The following is a 19382-nucleotide window of genomic DNA, read 5'->3' as shown; positions in this document are numbered from 1 at the left end:
ATTTTTTTACAGATTCTATATTTTCAAATTTTCCTACTAACTAAAGTTAATTTGTAACCCCCAAATTAATACTCATGGTTCTTTCTGGGTCACTCATGGACATGCACAGAGTTGCAAAATATTTGAGTCATCTGACATGCACATTCCCAGCTATGATGTGCCTTATGGAGAAATGTATGTGTTATATAAACATTGTTCAGGCATGCGTTATAATGCAGTTGCCTGTGAGTTGTATTCATGAATTGGCAATATATTAAGGTGTCTTTCAACAGAAACACACATAAAACAAGGCTGTATATTGATTGGTTGACAAAAATTTTGTGACTAGAAGCTCACAAGAACCTAATTCTGTAGTTTTCCAGGAACAATAAATCAGTATTCACTAATTCAGTGTTTTTAGCAACTTTATATAACTAACTACCATGAAAACAGAATCAACTGGTTATATGTTTTTAATTTGTTCTGGTGGTTACTAGGTGATTTGTTTCATTTAGTTAATTTGTATCTGTTTATGTCAATTTATTTTTATTTATGTAATATATTTTCAATCTTCAGCTTATACATTTTATATTGAAGATGTATAATTAAAAAAAACAGCCCTCACCACTTCATAGTGTTTTGTGGTTTTATCTGACAAAACAGTTTTTTTATCAGTCTTTGCCTTTTTTCAAAAACTGTTTCTGTTTTTATAACTGTTTTATTCTCTATGGTACACTCTCCCCTTTCAGGTAAAAGGGCCTTTAAGATAAATTTGCCCATCATTTTGTTGAAGTCTACAGTAAAGAACTTACTAGTTATCTATTATTTATACCTTTCTATGAATTTATGTCATGATTTTACCTCTCCTAATGCTACTTAGATTTTAATGTAGGTACAGAAAGAAAATATGAACAAGTGTCTTTATTAGTGAATTTCAGTTATCTTTGAGCAAGAAAGGATACTATCTGGAGGCCAATAGAGTCCTGATACTTCTGTAATTATATTTGGGAAGCTTTTTCCTCTCTAGTAGTTACTGGTGCATTGCTTCGTAAAGCCGATACGGAAGTGGGTTTGCACATGACTGTTTATCATGTCAGACATCATTTTGGAGTTATTTGTAAAGAAATCTCTATACTGCTATTTAACTGGAGCACTTTCAGTGTGCAGAAATACAGAAGAGAAAAAGTTTGGGAGACTGGAAATGTTTATAGTAACAACTTCAAAGAAACGTCAATAAAGCAGAAAAGAAGTGAAATAAACCCAGAGCTTACTTATGTTTACATTGAAATCCCACATCATTAATTTAAGTGGGATTAAGTTTGAGGTACTTGTCAACCTTTCTAGACACGCTGATTTGGTTATACTTCCCTTATGAAAATCGCAAATGTTTAATAGTCTTACCCATCACTACTGCAAGCTGTAAACTATACACAAAAGTTCTTATCTTGATACTTTGTGGCCTGCCCAACTAAAAGTAATCCTTTAATTCTTCTAAATAATTTATATTGGTTAAGTTAAGTAGTCTTTTAAATGACCTAGGAAGCCAAGACAAAGAGATCTTAATTAGTTAACATTTTTCTGTTCACATTGTACTATTTGGCTAAGAATATATCTTGATTAATGACTTCAAAGAGAATTAAGTAGCTCTTCAGATTTATGGTTGAGGCTTTAGTTCTACTCTGAAAGATTAGCTTGTGTTCATTTCCAATAACCTGCTCGAAGTCACACAATTCATAATTGGTAGCACTATGACTGAAATCAGTTCCACAGCCTGTGCACTCTTGAGCCCACATCCTGGTAGCAGAGAGAGGCATCTATATTCTCTCATAGTATTAATTCTTTCCCTTTATGACTATCTTCATTTGTGCACTTGTGTTGTTTAATCAACACGTGTTTGTCATTCAGGGACATGTCTGTTTTATTCTCCACCGTTTATCCACTGTCAAGTGTATATTTCCAGGCAATAGTAGGTTTTTAGTAAATATTTATTAAATTAAAGAGTTAAAAATACTTGTGTAATGAAAGAAAAAAAATCCAAGTGGCAGCATTAAAAAGCCCAAGTCACATGAAAATAGAGCTAATGCAGAGCCATGATTTTCATTTTCACACGGTTGGGCATATATATATTTTCTCTGTTTTTGACCTGTGATCTAGTATTAATATTAAATATTTAATAGTAATAGTAAAATAATATTAAATAGTGAAATATGATAGTAGCAAAATAATGATCTATTGTTAAGCCTTTCTTTTTTTTATTCAAAATTCATTTTGTTGATAGCATTATATCTCAAACTTTACTGGATTTTTTTTTCCCATTATTAAAATTAATTCATTTTTATTTTTATGTTTTTAACAAAAGAAAATCAAATTTAGTAGCATACTTATGGGGAATCCACACAAACAATGAACTTCTCCTGAATTAGTTTATTTTTAATGGTAAATGCTAATCTACATTGTTTTTTAGTCATCTTTTTCTTAAAAATTTTTTCCTGCAAAGCAAAAAGTAATGACTTTAGCATCGTTCCCTGTGTATAAGATTTTAAATTATATTATTTTTAAAAGTTTAATCACTTATGTAGTGGATTACGTTAATTATATTTTAAAACTACAGTCTAACAGTCACAGGAGAGACTTGTTTTCCTTAGTATGGTAAAATAAATATAAAATTTACTATCTTAACCATTTTTTGAAGTTTATTTATTTATTTTGAGAGAGAGTGAGAGAGAGAGAGAGAGAGAGAGAGTTAGCAGAGAAGGGTCAGAGAGAGAGACAGAGAGAACCCCAAGCAGGCTCCACACTGTCAGCACAGAGCTTGAACTCACGAACCATGAGATAATGACCTAAGCTGAGACCAAGAGTTGGACACTTAACTGACTGAGCCACCCAGGTGGTCCTACCTTAACCATTTTTAAAGTGTGCATTTCATTAGTGTTAAGTACATTCACATTGTTGTACAACCAGTCTCCAAAACTCTTTTCACCTTGCAAAACGGAAACTTTGTGCTCAGAAAACAACCCCCTTTCTCTCTTCCCCCCGACTTTCGGCAGCAACGTTCCTACTTTCTGTCACTATGAATTTGACTACTCTAGGTACCTCATGTAAGTGGACTCATTCACTTCTTGCCTTTTTGTGACTGGCTTATTTCACTCAGTGTAATATCCACAAAGTTCATCCGTGTTGTAGCACATGAAACAATTTCACACGTTTGCAAGGCTAAATAACATTCCATTGTATATATATTTGACATTTTGTGCATTCATTCATCCATTGATGGACATCTGGATTATTACGACCTTTGATTATTGTGAATAATGCTGGTATAATCACGAATGTGTAAACATCTCTTTGAGACCCTGCTTTCAGTTTTTTTAGGTATATACCCAGAAATGGGATAGTTGAATCAAGCAGAGAATTTTTCAATCCATTTCCACTTTTTCAGGGACATGGGAGAGCTTTTATTGAAACTGTTATCGGGAAGTTTTGGAATTTTCAGAGATTTTTACAAATAAGTAGGTAGATGTTTTTGCAATATTTATTTGGAAAGTTGATTATAAAATGAAGGAAAAGTGTGCAAATGGGTCCTAAGCCTGGGCACGATCCTTTCTTTTGAGGCTGGCTTTTCCTTCAGCGTCGAAGCTCACTCACATGCACTGAGCACAAAGCTCTGCGTGAGTTTGCAGTTTTGGAATGAGAGGCTGACTACTGTAGGTTACATTTAATTGATTTGGGTTCTTGCTAAATAAACGTCACTCGGCTTTTACATGCTTCCTCTCTAACATGCCAGGACAGGCATGAGCGCCCACGTAGTAATGAAACGTAACATTAACCCCTTCTGGCTGGTCTTGGTAGTCATTCTTCCTTTTGTGTGTGTTTGGATCTACTTCCAATATCATTTAAACACAGTTTTCCAAAAACTGTTCAGAGCTTACTGTCACATTCATTGTATCCTATGTGTACATATTAGGTCTGTTTACATTATGATAACCTTGCCCCATTTGAATATGGTTTATGCTCTGATTATCTTAAAGTCTATAATAAATCAGCGTCATCATTATCAAACCACATTTATTATATGTGTAATTGTGCATGACATTGCATTCAGGTTCCAGATATGAACTGTGTCTGTGATGTAATTCAAGAAGAAACTACTTTTCCTTTTCTTTTCTTTTTTAACATTTATTTATTTTTGAAAGAGAGGGAGACAGAGTGTGAGCAGGGAAGGGGCTGAGAGAGAGGGAGACACAGAATCTGAAGCAGACTCCAGGCTCTGAGCTGTCAGCACTGCCCGACAAGGGGCTCAAACCCACGCACTGTGAGATCATCACCTGAGCCGAAGTCAGTCGCTTAACCAACTGAGCCATCCAGGCGCCCCCTTTTTTTTCTGTTTTTATAAATCTTTGACTTTGGTGTTCTTTTTCCTCGTGGAGCTTACTGACATGACACCAGTGCACTTATCAACTCTTTAGTTTCAATCATATTTATTTCTGTCTATCTGTTCTGTGTATTTATGAAGTAATTGATATAGCTGGAGAAAATGTTACACAACTGACATAAATAAGAGAACTCAAACTTTCATTTGTGCTCACCCTCATTACTGTTGTGTAGACGTAGTTGAAGAGGCATAATTATAATTAACACCAATAGAGCGGAGTCATTATGCTCACGTTGCAATCAGGATTAAGGCAGTTAAACTGGAAAAATATGTAAACAAAGAGCATTGAGATCATTGGTAAGATATTTAGAAGTGTTGTTATACAGGGATGATATCATAAATATCATATGTAAAAGGCAACTTTTATTTTGTAAGCAGTTGAACAGCTGTGGTGTTTACTCTGTAAGAATACAGTATATGTTTCTGTTTTGTTAGCCTTAACACCAAGTGCGTGATATTTAATAAGTGATACGTAATTCATAAATAGATACTAGTAGAATTAATCCTAAAATCAGCCATTTTGATGCATTTCACCCATGAAGTATTTGCACTTTGTGTATCATATAAAGTATTGAAACCTCTACTTGTTTACTAAGTAAGCTGAATATACAGGTACTTTAAATTAAAATTTAGAAGGATCTGTTATATATCTGTTGCAAGAACAGAGTAAGTTTTATGTGCAGGGAAATATCCATTATCCTATTTCTTTTGAATCACTGAAGAAGTACAAATGTTTTGGCTTCTTTTTCAGTAGTGTCTATCTTGTTTTCTTCCTTGTTAATATAGTAATTTTAAAAAGCAGTTATCTACTCAAAGTAGTGATTGAAAACCAATTCTAATTAACCTTCTTATTTTTACTCAGTATGGCTTATGATATGAAGCAAGTTCACTTTTCTTAGTTGACTTTTGAAAAGCAGCTTCTTTCTTTGTTGTGTGTTCTCACTTCTTTTCTTCTTCTAATTCATTCTTTTTCTTCTCTTCCAAAATGATTCGTGGGTCAGGAGCAGTTCTTTCTGTGCTGCTCAAGCAGGTGAGGAGAGGTTGGCTTTCTGACACCTTTGGTTCTTTTCCCTACAGTTAGTCACTAGTTCCGTGTTGTTATTTATTCTTTTATCAATACCGACTCTACACCTGGAGAGTTGGGGATATTTATTTATGTGTTCCTTTGACTGAAGAAAAAGCCTTAGGCATCTGGAAATGTTCTCATATTTATAGAGAACTCTGATTTTGAAAGGAGTAGGGGCACCTGGGTGGCTCACACTCTTGATTTTGGTGCAGGCCATGATCTCACAATGTGAGATTGAGTCCTCCTGCATCAGGATCGAGCCCCCTCATTGCGTTCCGCTCTGGGTATGGAGCCTGCTTAAGATTCTCCCCCTCTTCCTCTCCCTCTGCCCTCCCCTGCATATGCTACTTCTCACACTTCTTGTTTCACTGAATATTTTTCCATAGAATTTATTAGTTGCTAATATTTTATGATTTAATTATTTATCCTGTTTGTTTTCCCTTTGCTCTCTACCCACCAGTAACGTGTAAGGTCCAGGAGGGTAAGGCTCTTTGTCATTTTGCTGAAGGATGCATACCATATAGTTATGGGTTCATTTTTGTCTCCTCTCTTCGGTTCCATTGATTTATGTGTCTGTTTTTGTACAGTACTATACTGTATACAAGCTTTGTAATACAGCTTGAAGTCTGGAATTGTGATGCCTCCAGCTTTTTTTCTCTTTTTCAGGATTGCTTTGGCTATTCGGGGTCTTTTCTGGTTCCATACAAATTTTAGAATTCTTTGTTCTAGCTCTGTGAAGAATGCTGGTGTTATTTTGATAGGGATTACATTGAATGTGTAGATTACTTGGGGTAGTATAGACATTTTAACATAATTTGTTCTTCCAGTCCATGAGCATGGAATATTTTTCCATTTCTTTGTGTCTTCTTCAATTTCTTTCATAAGTGTTCTATAGTTTTCGGAATACAGATCTTTTACCTCTTTGGTTAGGTTTATTTCTAGGTGTCTTTTCGTTTTTAGTGCAATTATAAATGGTACCGATTCTTTGCAAGACATGCAAATGGCTAAGAGACACATGGAAAAATGTTCAACATCACTTATCATCAGAGAAATACAAGTCAGAACCACAATGAGACCACCTCAGACCTGTCAGAATGGCTAAAATTAACAACACGGGAAACAACAGATGTTGGTGAAGATGCATTAGAGGGGAACCCCCTTACACTGTTGGTAGAAATGCAAGCTGGTGCAGCCACTCTGGAGAACAGTGTGAAGGTTCCTCAGAAACTTAAAAATAGAACTACCCTGCGACTCAGCAATTATATTACTAGGTATTTATCCAAAAGATACAAAAATACTGATTTGAAGAGGCACACCCGCCCCAATGTTTATAGCAGCACTACTAACAATAGGTAAATTATGAAAAGAACCCAAATGTCCGTCAACTGTGAATGGCTAAAGATGTGGTATATATATACACACACACACACATATATATATGTATATATACACACACACGTATATATATGTAGGTATATATATATGTGTATATATATATTGTTATACACACACACACACACACACACACACACACACTGGAATATTACTCAGCCATACAAAAGAATACAGTCTTGCCATTTGCAATGATGTGGATGGAACTAGAGTATACTATACTAAGCAAAAAAAGTCAGAGAAAGAAAAATACCATATGATTTCCTTCATACGTGAAATGTAAGAAACAAAACAGATGAACATTAGGGAAGGGAAGGAAAAATAAAATACGGTAAAAACAGAGAGGGAGGCAAACCATAACTGACTCTTAACTGTAGAGAACCAACTGAAAGTTGCTGGAGGGAGGTGTATGGGGGAGGCCTAAATGGGTGATGGGTATTAAGGAAGGCACTTGTTGGGATGAGACCTGGGTGTTATATATATAAGTGATGAATCACTGGGTTCTTCTCCTGAAACCAGTACTGCAGTATATGTTAACTAACTTAAAGTTAAATAAAATCTTGGAAAGAAAAAAAAAAAAGATTGCATAGCAAGCAGTGAGAAGAGTGCCTAAAATAGAATAACCACTGAATATTTGTTGGAGGAGTGAATGAATCCTGATTTGTGATTGGGAAAAGGAAAGCAGCAAATGTGGTGATTAGTTCTGACCTAATCTGTGTTTCAAAGTCTGTTTTTTCTATTTGTTCTTATGCTTTCTTATTTGAAGTCTGTCATTTTTAATGTATTGACAAATCAACAAGTGATGAAATAGATTCTTCAACCAACTGTACCAGCAGTTTCATCCATTCGGGTTGTGATTCCATGGAATGAATGTATTTCCTGACATGCATCGTGTAACAGAATTCCAATAAGTAGTGAATTGTATGTGGAAAAATAGTTGACAAGATGTGATACTTTGCATGGTTTATTAATTATGGACGTCTGTGCTTTCTAGCTTTAAATATCTAATCAGTAGTTGACTTACTAAGACTTCAGGGCTAATACCCATTTTCTATGAAAAGAATAAGGATTTTGTTTAGAAATTGTCTTATAATTTGAAAGCCAATTTGTAAATTTTGGTTTGTTGTTTTTAGAAGTTTGGGGGCCAAAACATAGGTCCATGAACATGCAATTCTTCATAAAGCTTTATAGGCCAAAGGTCTGAGCTTTTATTTGTATTTAGTTGTTTGAAGAAAGAGATTGAGTTCCTGTAGATTATAGGGGTTAAGAGGAGTGTGTAGGGGTAAAAAGGCTCACCCGAACAGCCATGTTACCTTGAAAAAGGGCTAGCGAGTGCTGATTCTACATACACTAGTAATATACTAGTGTATCTTTCTACTATATAGCAGTCTTTCTATAGCTGTGCTAATTATGGGTAAAGGATTTCATGGACAAGAAAGAATGTAATTTTATATTATCAGATTTTTCTTTAAAAAGAGATTTATGAACTTAAACAGTGCAGTATTGATCAACAGAATTTGAATCAAGCTTCTCTGTGAATAAAATAACAGTTTTGTTGATAAACTACCAGCGATTTTATGTTTCAGGACAAATTATACATTGCTTATGCCATATTTGGCCCAGATTTTTAATAACTTTCAGTCTGTATTTTCTTTTGCTTTGTACTACTTGTATTTTTATTTTCTTTTATGAAGCAGTTAGCATTTGTTGATTCTGATGCACTCTTCCATAGATTTTTTTTTTTACCTCTTCCTGTGTACCAGAAAACTATGCCCTTTATTCATGGGTGGTGTTGTTGTGATATTGTCATGCACACTCACAAGAAAAGCTCTGTAAGTAATTTGTTATGTGACTATGTCAGCACTATGGCACTGAGCATATATAATAGTCTTTGTATAGAAATTATTTTATCTGCTAATTAGATATATCTTCACAGGGTCGCCCAGGTGGCTCAGTCAGTTAAGCATCTGGCTCTTGATTCCAGCTCTTGCTGACAACAAGGAGCCTGCTTGGGATTCTTTTTCTCCCTCTCTCTGCCCCTTTCCCCACTCATGCACACACACACACACACACACTCTCTCTCAAGATTAATAAATAAACATTTAAAAAGTTCAAAATATGTATATCTTCGCATATTTTTGTTATTGCAGATTGAAAGACATGACAACTGTGCCTATGACTACCTAGAAGTTCGAGATGGAAACAGTGAAAACAGCCCTTTGATAGGGCGTTTCTGTGGTTATGATAAACCTGAAGATATCAGATCTACCTCCAACACCTTGTGGATGAAATTCGTTTCTGACGGAACTGTGAACAAGGCTGGGTTTGCTGCCAATTTTTTTAAAGGTAATTCGAAGTGATTTAAAGTGTGATATTTCCTTGGTGAGGAATAAATGTGATCTTTAACTTCGAGTTAAGAGAGGAAAGTTATACTGAATGCACTGTTGGGAAAGATATTTGGATGACTTTTGATAGTAGAAGGTTACCGGTATAATACTGGAATTAGGAACTTTCTAGAACAGGCTGGGAGCCTCATTAGGATATTCTGTCATCTGCTTTTTATGAAACAGTCAAGATGGCAAAATCCAGAAAGGGAATGCAGACAGGGAGAAAACATTTGCAATATAATAAACATAGGATTCATATCAGAAGAAAGTTTACTGATACATCATTCATCAATTGATTTCCAAGTGACAGCATTTCTAAACCATCCTATAGATAATAGCATTCCACCACGATGAAAATAATGTATGGCCTTCTTCAGAAGAAGTAGGATATTCTGATACCGAAAGTGCCTTTTTGACAAAGAATTATTATTGATCAGCTTTAATATTTACTCACATAAACAAATTTTAGTGTATTTTCATGTCTCATATTTGGGGTGTATTACTCAGGTAAAAAGAAAGTCATTTTAGTGCACATAGTGTCAAATTTGCATTTGGAAAATTCATAGGCACTTAACATTAAGTGTGTCATTGTAAAAACTCTTTTATGGGGAGAGAAACAAAACATTCTCTACACTGATTTTTATATGATAAATGATGGATTTAGTTGTGTATGTCAAAATTTAGTGTGATTAATAACCAAACATTTTAACATTTGATTATTTAAAGAACATTATAATGGATTTTCCCTGAGTATTACTTTGCTATTCACCATATGATTTGAAAGGCAGAAAACCTTGGCGCTTTCACTAGATGTATTAAAAGTGTTTATTAAAATGCACGTTCACGTGCTTTAGTTCTTCTCTATATGTAGGATTTTACAGTACAAGAAACATTCTATCAAGATTCTCTCCTGTGATGTTTATATATTTGGTTACCAAAAATGCTTGGACTTTGGCCAATGCAGAGTTTCTGCTGAGAATACTGTTAGCTATTTTCTTAACTCACACTAGGTTATTTCTGAAGGTTGAGATTATGGAATATCTTATCATCTATGCTGTTTTAAATAGTGTATATTTTTATATGTATTTATTTCATATATATATATTTATATTTCCATGTATAATTAAAATAGCATATGTATTTACAAAATATGGAATTTTAATATTTCCTGGATCAGTATGTCTATATAGAAAGCGCTGAAAGCTTTACATTTAATGAGGTCCAGTAGTTTCTTTTATTTTTTTTAATGTTTATTTATTTTTGAGAGAGAGAGAGAGAGAGAGAGAGAGAGAGAGAGGCGTAGCATGAGCTGGGGAAGGGCAAAGAAAGAGAAATAGAGACACAGAATCTGAAGCAGGCTCCAGGCTGTTAGCACAGAGCCCGACGTGGGGCTTGAACTCACAAACCGTAAGATCATGACCTAAAGCCAAAGTCAGATGCTTAACCAACTGAGCCACCCAGGCTCCCCTAAAGAGGTCCAGTAGGTTTCTGAATTTTCTTTCTTTTTAATTTACATTTACCATAAGCTGTTTCTTCATGGCATTTTTTTTAAATGTAAGATTGTATTGTAACTTCTTTTGTGCACTATATTTTTGCAGTTAATGGCATTTCTTTAAAAGCATTTCTTAGGATATCTAGCAAACTATACTATGAAATCAACAGGTGAAGCTATATATTTTCAGTAAGCTTTTCTATTTTATTCTGGAAATTTTATACATTGTAAGAATTCTTTTAGCCCTTAAAAATCAGAAAAAAAAAAAACAAAAACCCACATACTTGTCTGAGATAAGGTGATCTCAGTTGGCACTGATAGAAGGTTCCAGTCCCTCCCTTGGTTCTTATACACTTCTTAGATTGCAGTGACATGAATTCTGGTATACCAGCTGTCAAGGGCTTACAAATTGCCCTGGCCCTTTGTTGAAGAAATCAATTGTCCCTGTTTTATTCAGTTATTAAGTGTCACCTCTTCAGAAAATTTTACACCTTAATATGTAAAACCAAATACTGTGTCTCGTTGTTCTCTAACTCTCGCCATCTTTGCAGAGGAAGACGAGTGCGCCAAACCTGACCGTGGGGGCTGTGAACAGCGATGCCTGAACACACTGGGCAGTTACCAGTGTGTGTGCGAGCCCGGCTACGAGCTGGGACCTGACAAGAGGGGCTGTGAAGGTAGGGCTGCATTTGCAGGTGGCGCTTCCTGCCTGAATCCTCCAAATCACCACCGCCGCTCCATTCCTTCTTTCTTTCCTATCCTGTCATTTTCTTCCCCTCTGCTTCCCTCTTTCCTTTCCTCCACAGAAACTCTTTCCTCAAGAGGTTTCCTCAAGAGTCCTAAGACTCAGTGTTTCGTCATAGCTAACATGACTCCTAGCCTGGGTTCTTGTTATAGAATCAGTCATTTCCTCCTCTGATTACCAGGCCACTTTGTTTATATGTGTATTTCTCTCTCTCTCTCTCTCTCTCTCGCTCTCGCTCTCGCTCTCACTATTTATCTATATCATCCATCTATCTATCCATCTATTTCTATTTTTATCTCTATCGAAACCTAGATTTTTATCCATCTGTCTGGCATTTATTTTTACCTTTTCTTAACATATTTTATGGGTATATCTCTCTTACTAAAGTGCAGAATCCTGAATCTGAATTTTTTTTTTGTATCTTTAGTATTTAGCACAAATATAAAGTTGGAGCTAAATGTGTTTTATCGATAAATGATTCATAAACAAAGAGGTCTTGCTGTTTTCCCCATTTCCTCTACACATTCTAAGAGGAGATTTCTTGCACAATGTTTTGTTGCCATGTCCTGTGATGTCTTCCTTCAGAATTTAAAGCTTTGTCTTTTTTTCCCATCTCCCCTGCTTCATCCTCTTACAGGCCCCATGCTTGGATTACAAAATAAACACACTGGTCTTCCTTCCAGTGGTCACTTCCTCCTTTATTCCTCTCTCAACATGTCTGCCCAAATCATCTTCATAAAGCTTGTAGCAACTTAGCGTTACTTATCATGATGTATTTATTAAGTTTACTTTTGGTGGTGCCCACAAAAGTGCAAATGGAAGTTGCCTAAAAATGAGCACCTTGCTCTCTATGGTGTCTGCAATAGAGGACATAACAGTGGCAAACTTGGCGGACGTCTTTGCTTCCTGACCTACGTTAAAAAGTCGGTCTCTCTGTTTCTTCTTAAAAGTTTCAACTTTCCTCTGTGACAAAAGTCTCCATCCTGTCTATTAAACTACTGATCTGCTCTCTGTACTCAGATGAAATAGACACAGTAGGCGATACAGTATCTTTAAAACAGAGGACATTGTATACCAGACAATGTGGCTGTTGGTTCAGTGTGGTGCCTAAGAATAATTATTTTACTTTATAATAATTTAGCAAAAAGTGGTAGATGTGAAAGTCCAGGAAGTTTTTACAATACATGAATAGATGTAGTAATATACATATGTACACACACATAGGCATACGTACACATATATATACAAAGGCAATTAAAATAAAGAGAGCAGTTACTTTAGGTAACTCTTGACTCCCTAGGAATTAGTTACAAACCTTGTACAATATGTGTTCTTTTTACTTTTGGATACCCTGTTTTGCTAATTTCACTAACAATAAGCAAGAGAGGTAAGGTATTAAATAGTACCTCTTTTAAATAGATCATCCAAAAGGGGAAGAAAAACAGTTGTTAAATGAGGTTTTCAAATAACAAATATGATCTATTTACTCTAGTGTATCCAGCTTGCTGGCTCACTAACTCCCAAGAGTTGCTCATCTTGGGCAAAATGAGTTTGAAGAGATAAATAACTGATTTTGGTCTCACTACATCAGCCTATATTGATGCTTACAACCATACTGTGTAGGTATTATACTACCCATTGAAAAGATAAGAGAATTGACACCCAGTTTTCTTTATGTTGTTTTCCTAACTTTAAAGTGATCTGAAATGTTGTTATACAGTCGTAGCTTGTTTGGATCCAAAACTACAAATTAGTGCCTTATAAATGGGATTAGATAATTAAAATAGTTGTAGTAAAAACTAAGGAGCCGAGACTGAGGCTTTCTAGATTTTGAAAAATCTGGAAGATGGTTGAAATTTAATGCTGAGATGTTTGGTTATCGATGGAAAGATGCTAAGAAGGGAATGACTCTATAGGAGAAAACTTTGTCCTTTTCTTTCCTTCTAGCGGCTTGTGGCGGACTTCTTACCAAACTTAATGGCACTATAACCACTCCAGGCTGGCCCAAGGAGTACCCTCCTAATAAAAACTGTGTGTGGCAAGTGGTTGCACCAACCCAATACAGAATTTCTATGAAGTTTGAGTTTTTTGAATTGGAAGGCAATGAAGTAAGTGAATAATAAATACAATTTTTTTTCTGTTGTGTTTTGGGAACCTCTGAAGACAACCTGGTAAATGGAAGGGAGGAAGGGAGGAAGGAGGGAAGGAGGGAAGGGTTACAGAAGTACAGTCATATAGATGTTATAGTCTTTGCTGTACTGTTCATTTCTGCAACTGTTTGTAATTTCTGTTGGCATTGGATGATATTTATTTTTATTTTATTTTTTTAAATTTTTAAAAAAATCTTTTAATGTTTATTTATGTTGAGGGACAGAGACACAGAGTGTGAGCAGGGGAGGGGCAGAGAGAGAGACACAGAATCCAAAGCAGGCTCCAGGCTCTGAGCTGGAGAGTGAGTCCCAATGTGGGGCTCAAAGTCGTGAACCACGAGATCATGACCTGAGCCCAAGTAGGGCACTTAACTGACTGAGCCACCCAGACGCCACAACATTGGATGATATTTTAGACTTTCTGGGAGACTGAAAATTACCTAGAGGGAGTTTTTACTTAGTGTATTATTATACAGCTTGATTTATCCAAGAAATATGGAAAAATTAAGGTCAGCTTCATGTCACAGAGACTTTTCTAAAAACATCAATCAACTAATATCCACTGCTTGAGTCAAAACAAAAATAGCTATTTAAGCTATCTCCTGGGTTGGTTGAGCATCCAATTCTTGGTTTCTGCTCAAGTCATGATCCCAGGGTCGTGAGACTGAGACCCATGTCGAGCTCCATGCTGAGCACAGAGCTGGCTTAAGATTCTCTCTCTCCTTCCCTTTGCCCCTCTCCCCCAACTCTTTGAAATAAATAAAGTGGGGGAAGAAGCCATTTAGAATAACCTGCTATATTTTACTTGTGGCGATGAGTATATTTTCAGTATTAAGTAGTTTTTCATTATGAACATGTTCATGATTATAAATAAAGATTAATTTTTTAATCTCAATCAAAGAAGCATTTAGTTGACTCTCTTTCCTTTACAAAATATAGCTTATTGTAATAAAGGACCCATTTTCTGCCAGGTGGCCACATTCAAACAAGTGAAATCATTTATTTGAGAATTCCTACGTGCTAGTGCACACACACCAAATTCGAATGGAATGTCAAGTCTAGAAATGAGAACTTTTAGGACTGTGTCCTTTGTATGATTGGTCAACATTGGTTTAATTTCAGTTTTGTTGAGTTTTCCCACTTCCTTTTCTTTTTTTTTTTAATTTTCTAACTTCCATGTCCTTTCTTCCAATGACTTCTGTGATCGTTTTAAAACAAACATGATTTAAAACTTTTAAGTATGATAAAATCAACTCAAAAATTATTTTGTCTCTGACATATATATACACACACACACACACACACACATATACATACATATATATGTTGACCACTTATAAAGAAGTGAGATAACAGAAATATAATGTATCTATTCTCCTGGGAAATAATAGTTGGTAATATTTAGGGATTTTTACACCATTATTTTGTCTTTGTATATGTATCTTTGTTTTTTTCCCCCTCCTGCTTTTCTTTATTTTTTCTTAATTCCTTTTATTTTTTTTTCTCTTAATTCTGCCTGTAGTAGTCCATCAAGGCACTCGTGTGCATTTTTTTAGTCCTACTAATGGTTTTGAGGTAAGAAGTTCCTGACTTTTGTGTTTCCTTAAAGGAAATTAAAATCTGAAAGGTGATGAACTTATGTATTTCAGAGAATTATAGAAATGAGAGCTCAGCTGGTCTCTTTTGAGACCTTCCTTACATCATGTGTACATTTTATGATGGCAAAAACTGTTTATGTTTCTAACATACTCTGTCCACATGACATATCATTTTCCTTTAATAATTCCCTGAAATTTGGAGAAATATTGAAATGAAGAACAGATTTTTATAGCAATTTTAGAAAAGGTTTCATATGAGCGACCCTTTTTGAAAATGATCATCTCCCTACCAGTTCTGTGATGTGGTATGAACTTAGTGTTGAATGACTTCTACTCTGTCAGTTTCCCCTGAAGCTATTAGTTGTGACAGATACAACATTTTTGATTCATTAGTTGATAGATGTTACTAGGAAGGCTAGAAGTTTGTATTCAAGAGGATGGGGGGATACATGGTTTTAAATAAATGGGTCACTGTATTCTGAAAGCATTTTTCCCATGGGTGCTGTGTTCTTTATTCCTTGAAGGACCCTCTATAAACTCGATAAGATATCCCAAGTTTCTTAAACTTATAATGATATTACTATGTGGAAGGCTGTTACAGAATTCTGTGTATTTTTGTGGTTTGATGTCTTGCTTACTTAAAATAAAGACATGAGCAAAAACTTGACTTATAGAATATCGAACAAAGTTGAAAGTCCATTGTTGTATTCATTATATTGATATCCAAAGGAAAGATGATGTCAAACAATTTTAACCTTGGTAACATTCTCCTAGTCTGTGCCAGAGCCCTCTCTAAACAGAGGCTGAAGTTGTAAACTTTTAATTTTTTCCTAACAACCTTTTGCTTATTTATCACCTAATTAATATCACAAGAAACTTCAATTTGAGTTGACATATTGCAAAGTACAGATCATGCCCCAGGGTTCAATCATATGCATTGTTAAACCTTGCTAATTACACATTTATGTAATAAGGTCATTCATGCAAGATATATTCTTTAGAATGTGCTCTCTTGGAACTTTGGAGAAGTGTATTATGGAAACATCTGTTAGAGTAGCCATAAAATTGCTTAAGAATGCCTGGCACTCACGTAGCTTCTTCCACTTTGGTGTTGTTAGTGCGTTACATATAAAACAGAATGAGTCTACTTTATTTTAGTGTAAGTTCCCCTCTCCATTCGACCACATAGAGTTTTTATTTGTTTGCAATTGTATGGTATAGCTACAGAGTAACTTTATAGTGCCTAGCAACTCAAAGAAGTTAAGAAGTATCAATTTGTTTGATGAATTTGAAAGACGAGGTATCCTTTTTCTTGTATACCACAGTGTCTGTGTCTTCTTTGAAATTTCCTAAGGGTACTCTTCTGATTAGGACACAGCGTTTCTGGGAGACAGCACTGGACCAAGGCAAACTCTGTGCTGTTTTCACTAAACTGCCATGTATGATAAGTATAATTTTGGACTTTTTATTTAAAAATTTCTGAACCTCAGTTTTCTTATCTTTACGGTAGAAAGGAAAGTTTCTGTTGTTAATGGTTGTTTTATAGACTTCAAATGTACCAATTTTTTTAGATTTTTAAAATTTTTCTTCTGTAAAGTTTATCTGTATTTATTTTGAGAGAGAGGTTGGGAGCAAACAAGTGAAGGGCAGAGCGAGAGGGAGATGGAATCCCAAACAGGCTCTGCACTGACAGCACACAGCCCGATGTGGGGCTCGAACTCACAAAATGTGAGATCATGACCTGAGCCAAAACCAAGAGTCGGATGTTTAACCTACTGAGCCACCCAGGTGTCCCTAAATGGTCAATTCGATGTAATTGTTGTCAGCGTTAACTAAGACAGCACAAGTTCTTTCACAGTTCCTAGTGAAAATATTTAAACATTTAATTTTTTTTTTTAAGGCCGCAAAGGATGTTCTTGTGACCATCAGCACCATTATCTCAACAAATATTCATCTCAGTTCTCCTAAACTCTATTCTTTGGGAAAAAAAATATGTTGTAAATACATATAAACAAACACACATTTGTATATACAAATAAGTATTCAGAGCAAAATTCACTAGTATTTTTCATGCCATCCACCTCATATTTGGACTCTTTCTCTGATTTTTTTTTTTTTGTTTACTTGTTAATTCCAATTTGACTACCAGAGGACTAAAGAGAGAAAGAAATAGTAGACTTTTCAAAAATGAATGTCAATCCTCTGACACTTTAAAATCTGTGACTATACAGTGCCTGGCTAGCTCAGTCAGTAGAGCATGAGACTCTTAAAATCTGGTGTCTGTAATCATTTTGTTTTTTCTAGGTTTGCAAATATGATTATGTGGAGATTTGGAGTGGCCTTTCCTCGGAGTCTAAATTGCATGGCAAATTTTGTGGTGCCGAAGTGCCTGAAGTGATCACATCTCAGTTCAACAATATGAGAATTGAATTCAGATCTGACAACACTGTATCCAAGAAGGGCTTCAAAGCACATTTCTTCTCAGGTATCAATATTCCATGTGTATATCGTGGACTTTCAAGGTGGATTGGCTTAAATTATTATCTATTCTTCATAGTTTTCTGTAAATGTAACTTGGAGGGACATAGAATGCACGAACATTTATTGTAGGTTTAACAATTTTTTTTTTTACTAAAAAATAGAAGGTTAATAATTGGGGCCCTGATAAAATGTAGCTCTTAAACGCTTAACAATCAAATTTTATGAAGGCTAATACAAATAACACAAAGTTATTACAGTGTTTTCATACGGTGACTTTATAAATGGACGGGGATTATGATACAAGACTTTGAAAAAGTGGCAGGCTTTTTCAAAATGGTTTATCTTTGTTTTTGGAATATCTGATCTCATTTTACCAACACATTTTTTGGTCTTATTATTTAACAACCTTTTTCTTATTCCTTTTATTATATTTTCATTCTTACTGCTAAATTGATATTAAAATCATACTTTGCCTTGCCACTATAGAAAAGATTATAGTAGGGGCGCCTGGGTGGCGCAGTCGGTTAAGCGTCCGACTTCAGCCAGGTCACGATCTCACGGTCCGTGAGTTCGAGCCCCGCGTCAGGCTCTGGGCTGATGGCTCAGAGCCTGGAGCCTGTTTCCGATTCTGTGTCTCCCTCTCTCTCTGTCCCTCCCCCGTTCATGCTCTGTCTCTCTCTGTCCCAAAAATAAATAAACGTTGAAAAAAAAAAAAAAAAAAAAAGAAAAGATTATAGTATGAAACCTACAAATATTGAAATTATAATTTTACTAAAAATAAGAGATTATCAGGTATATTTAACAGTTGACCCTTCTGTTTGGAATTTAATATTTAGTTTAACCAACTCATAGTAAAATTTCCCTCTTCTAGAGCTTGTATTTGTTAGAACATCCCTCAACTTTAAGGAAATATACAGAAATATCAGTGAAAATTCCTTTTATTTTTCCAATTTTGGAATCATACTTTACTTATAAAGATAATATTCTGAAACTTCAAAAGTAGATAAAATTATAATAAACCCTAGTATAGCAATCTATTCTGCCTTTCAGACTGGCAAGCAGTTTAAAGCAACTGAATTCCAATTATGTTTTAATATTAGGTAATTTGGATTGAGTTAATTCAAAGTCCATTTATTCCAGTCCCCATGTGTTTAAAATTAATGAGATTTACAGTGCCCGGGGTTTGTTTGGGGTTTTCAGTGTAATTGAAGTTAATGGTTCACAAACTCCATTGAGGTCCACGTCATACACAGAAGTACATTCAAAATACAAGGGATCTTGGCTGTCTTATTCACCTTGCCTTTCTTCCCCCAGATTTAATTGCCTTTTAAAAATTCATCTCAGGCTTTCATTTAAGATTTATGTTATTCAAAGTAGCATTTTAATATCCTAATTTGATGAAAGCAAGGCTTTCTTAGACTTCACTATTTTCTGCATATCATGTTTTACAAATTTTACGTGACTCAGTGGTTAGAGATAAGGGTTCTTATTTTAGAACCGCCAAAATATTTATTTTAAAAATGGAAATTATAAAGTGAATAAATTGTATCATAATATTAATGATATTCAGGATCCTTTTCACTGTACCATAGTCGACATTTTACTAAATAATTACCTTTTTAAAAGATACATTCTCCATATACTGGTGGCAAAGGATGCT

General features: G+C 35.0%; 1 protein-coding gene across 1 annotated transcript in view; it reads left to right on the top strand.

The window, feature by feature from the left end:
- TLL1 (tolloid like 1) overlaps positions 1-19382 on the top strand; it is a 137943-nt gene that overhangs the window by 84909 nt on the left and 33652 nt on the right. The window contains exons 13-16 of the mRNA XM_042936680.1: positions 9020-9215; positions 11300-11425; positions 13441-13601; positions 17546-17726. Of these exons, the coding sequence (XP_042792614.1) occupies positions 9020-9215; positions 11300-11425; positions 13441-13601; positions 17546-17726 (664 nt within the window). The remainder of the gene's footprint in view (positions 1-9019; positions 9216-11299; positions 11426-13440; positions 13602-17545; positions 17727-19382) is intronic.

This window comes from Panthera leo, chromosome B1 (genome assembly GCF_018350215.1).
Source record: "Panthera leo isolate Ple1 chromosome B1, P.leo_Ple1_pat1.1, whole genome shotgun sequence".
NCBI classification, from domain to species: Eukaryota; Metazoa; Chordata; class Mammalia; order Carnivora; family Felidae; genus Panthera; species Panthera leo.
The sequence above is the reverse complement of the archived record's forward strand: the minus strand, read 5'-3'. Positions and strand labels throughout refer to the sequence as shown.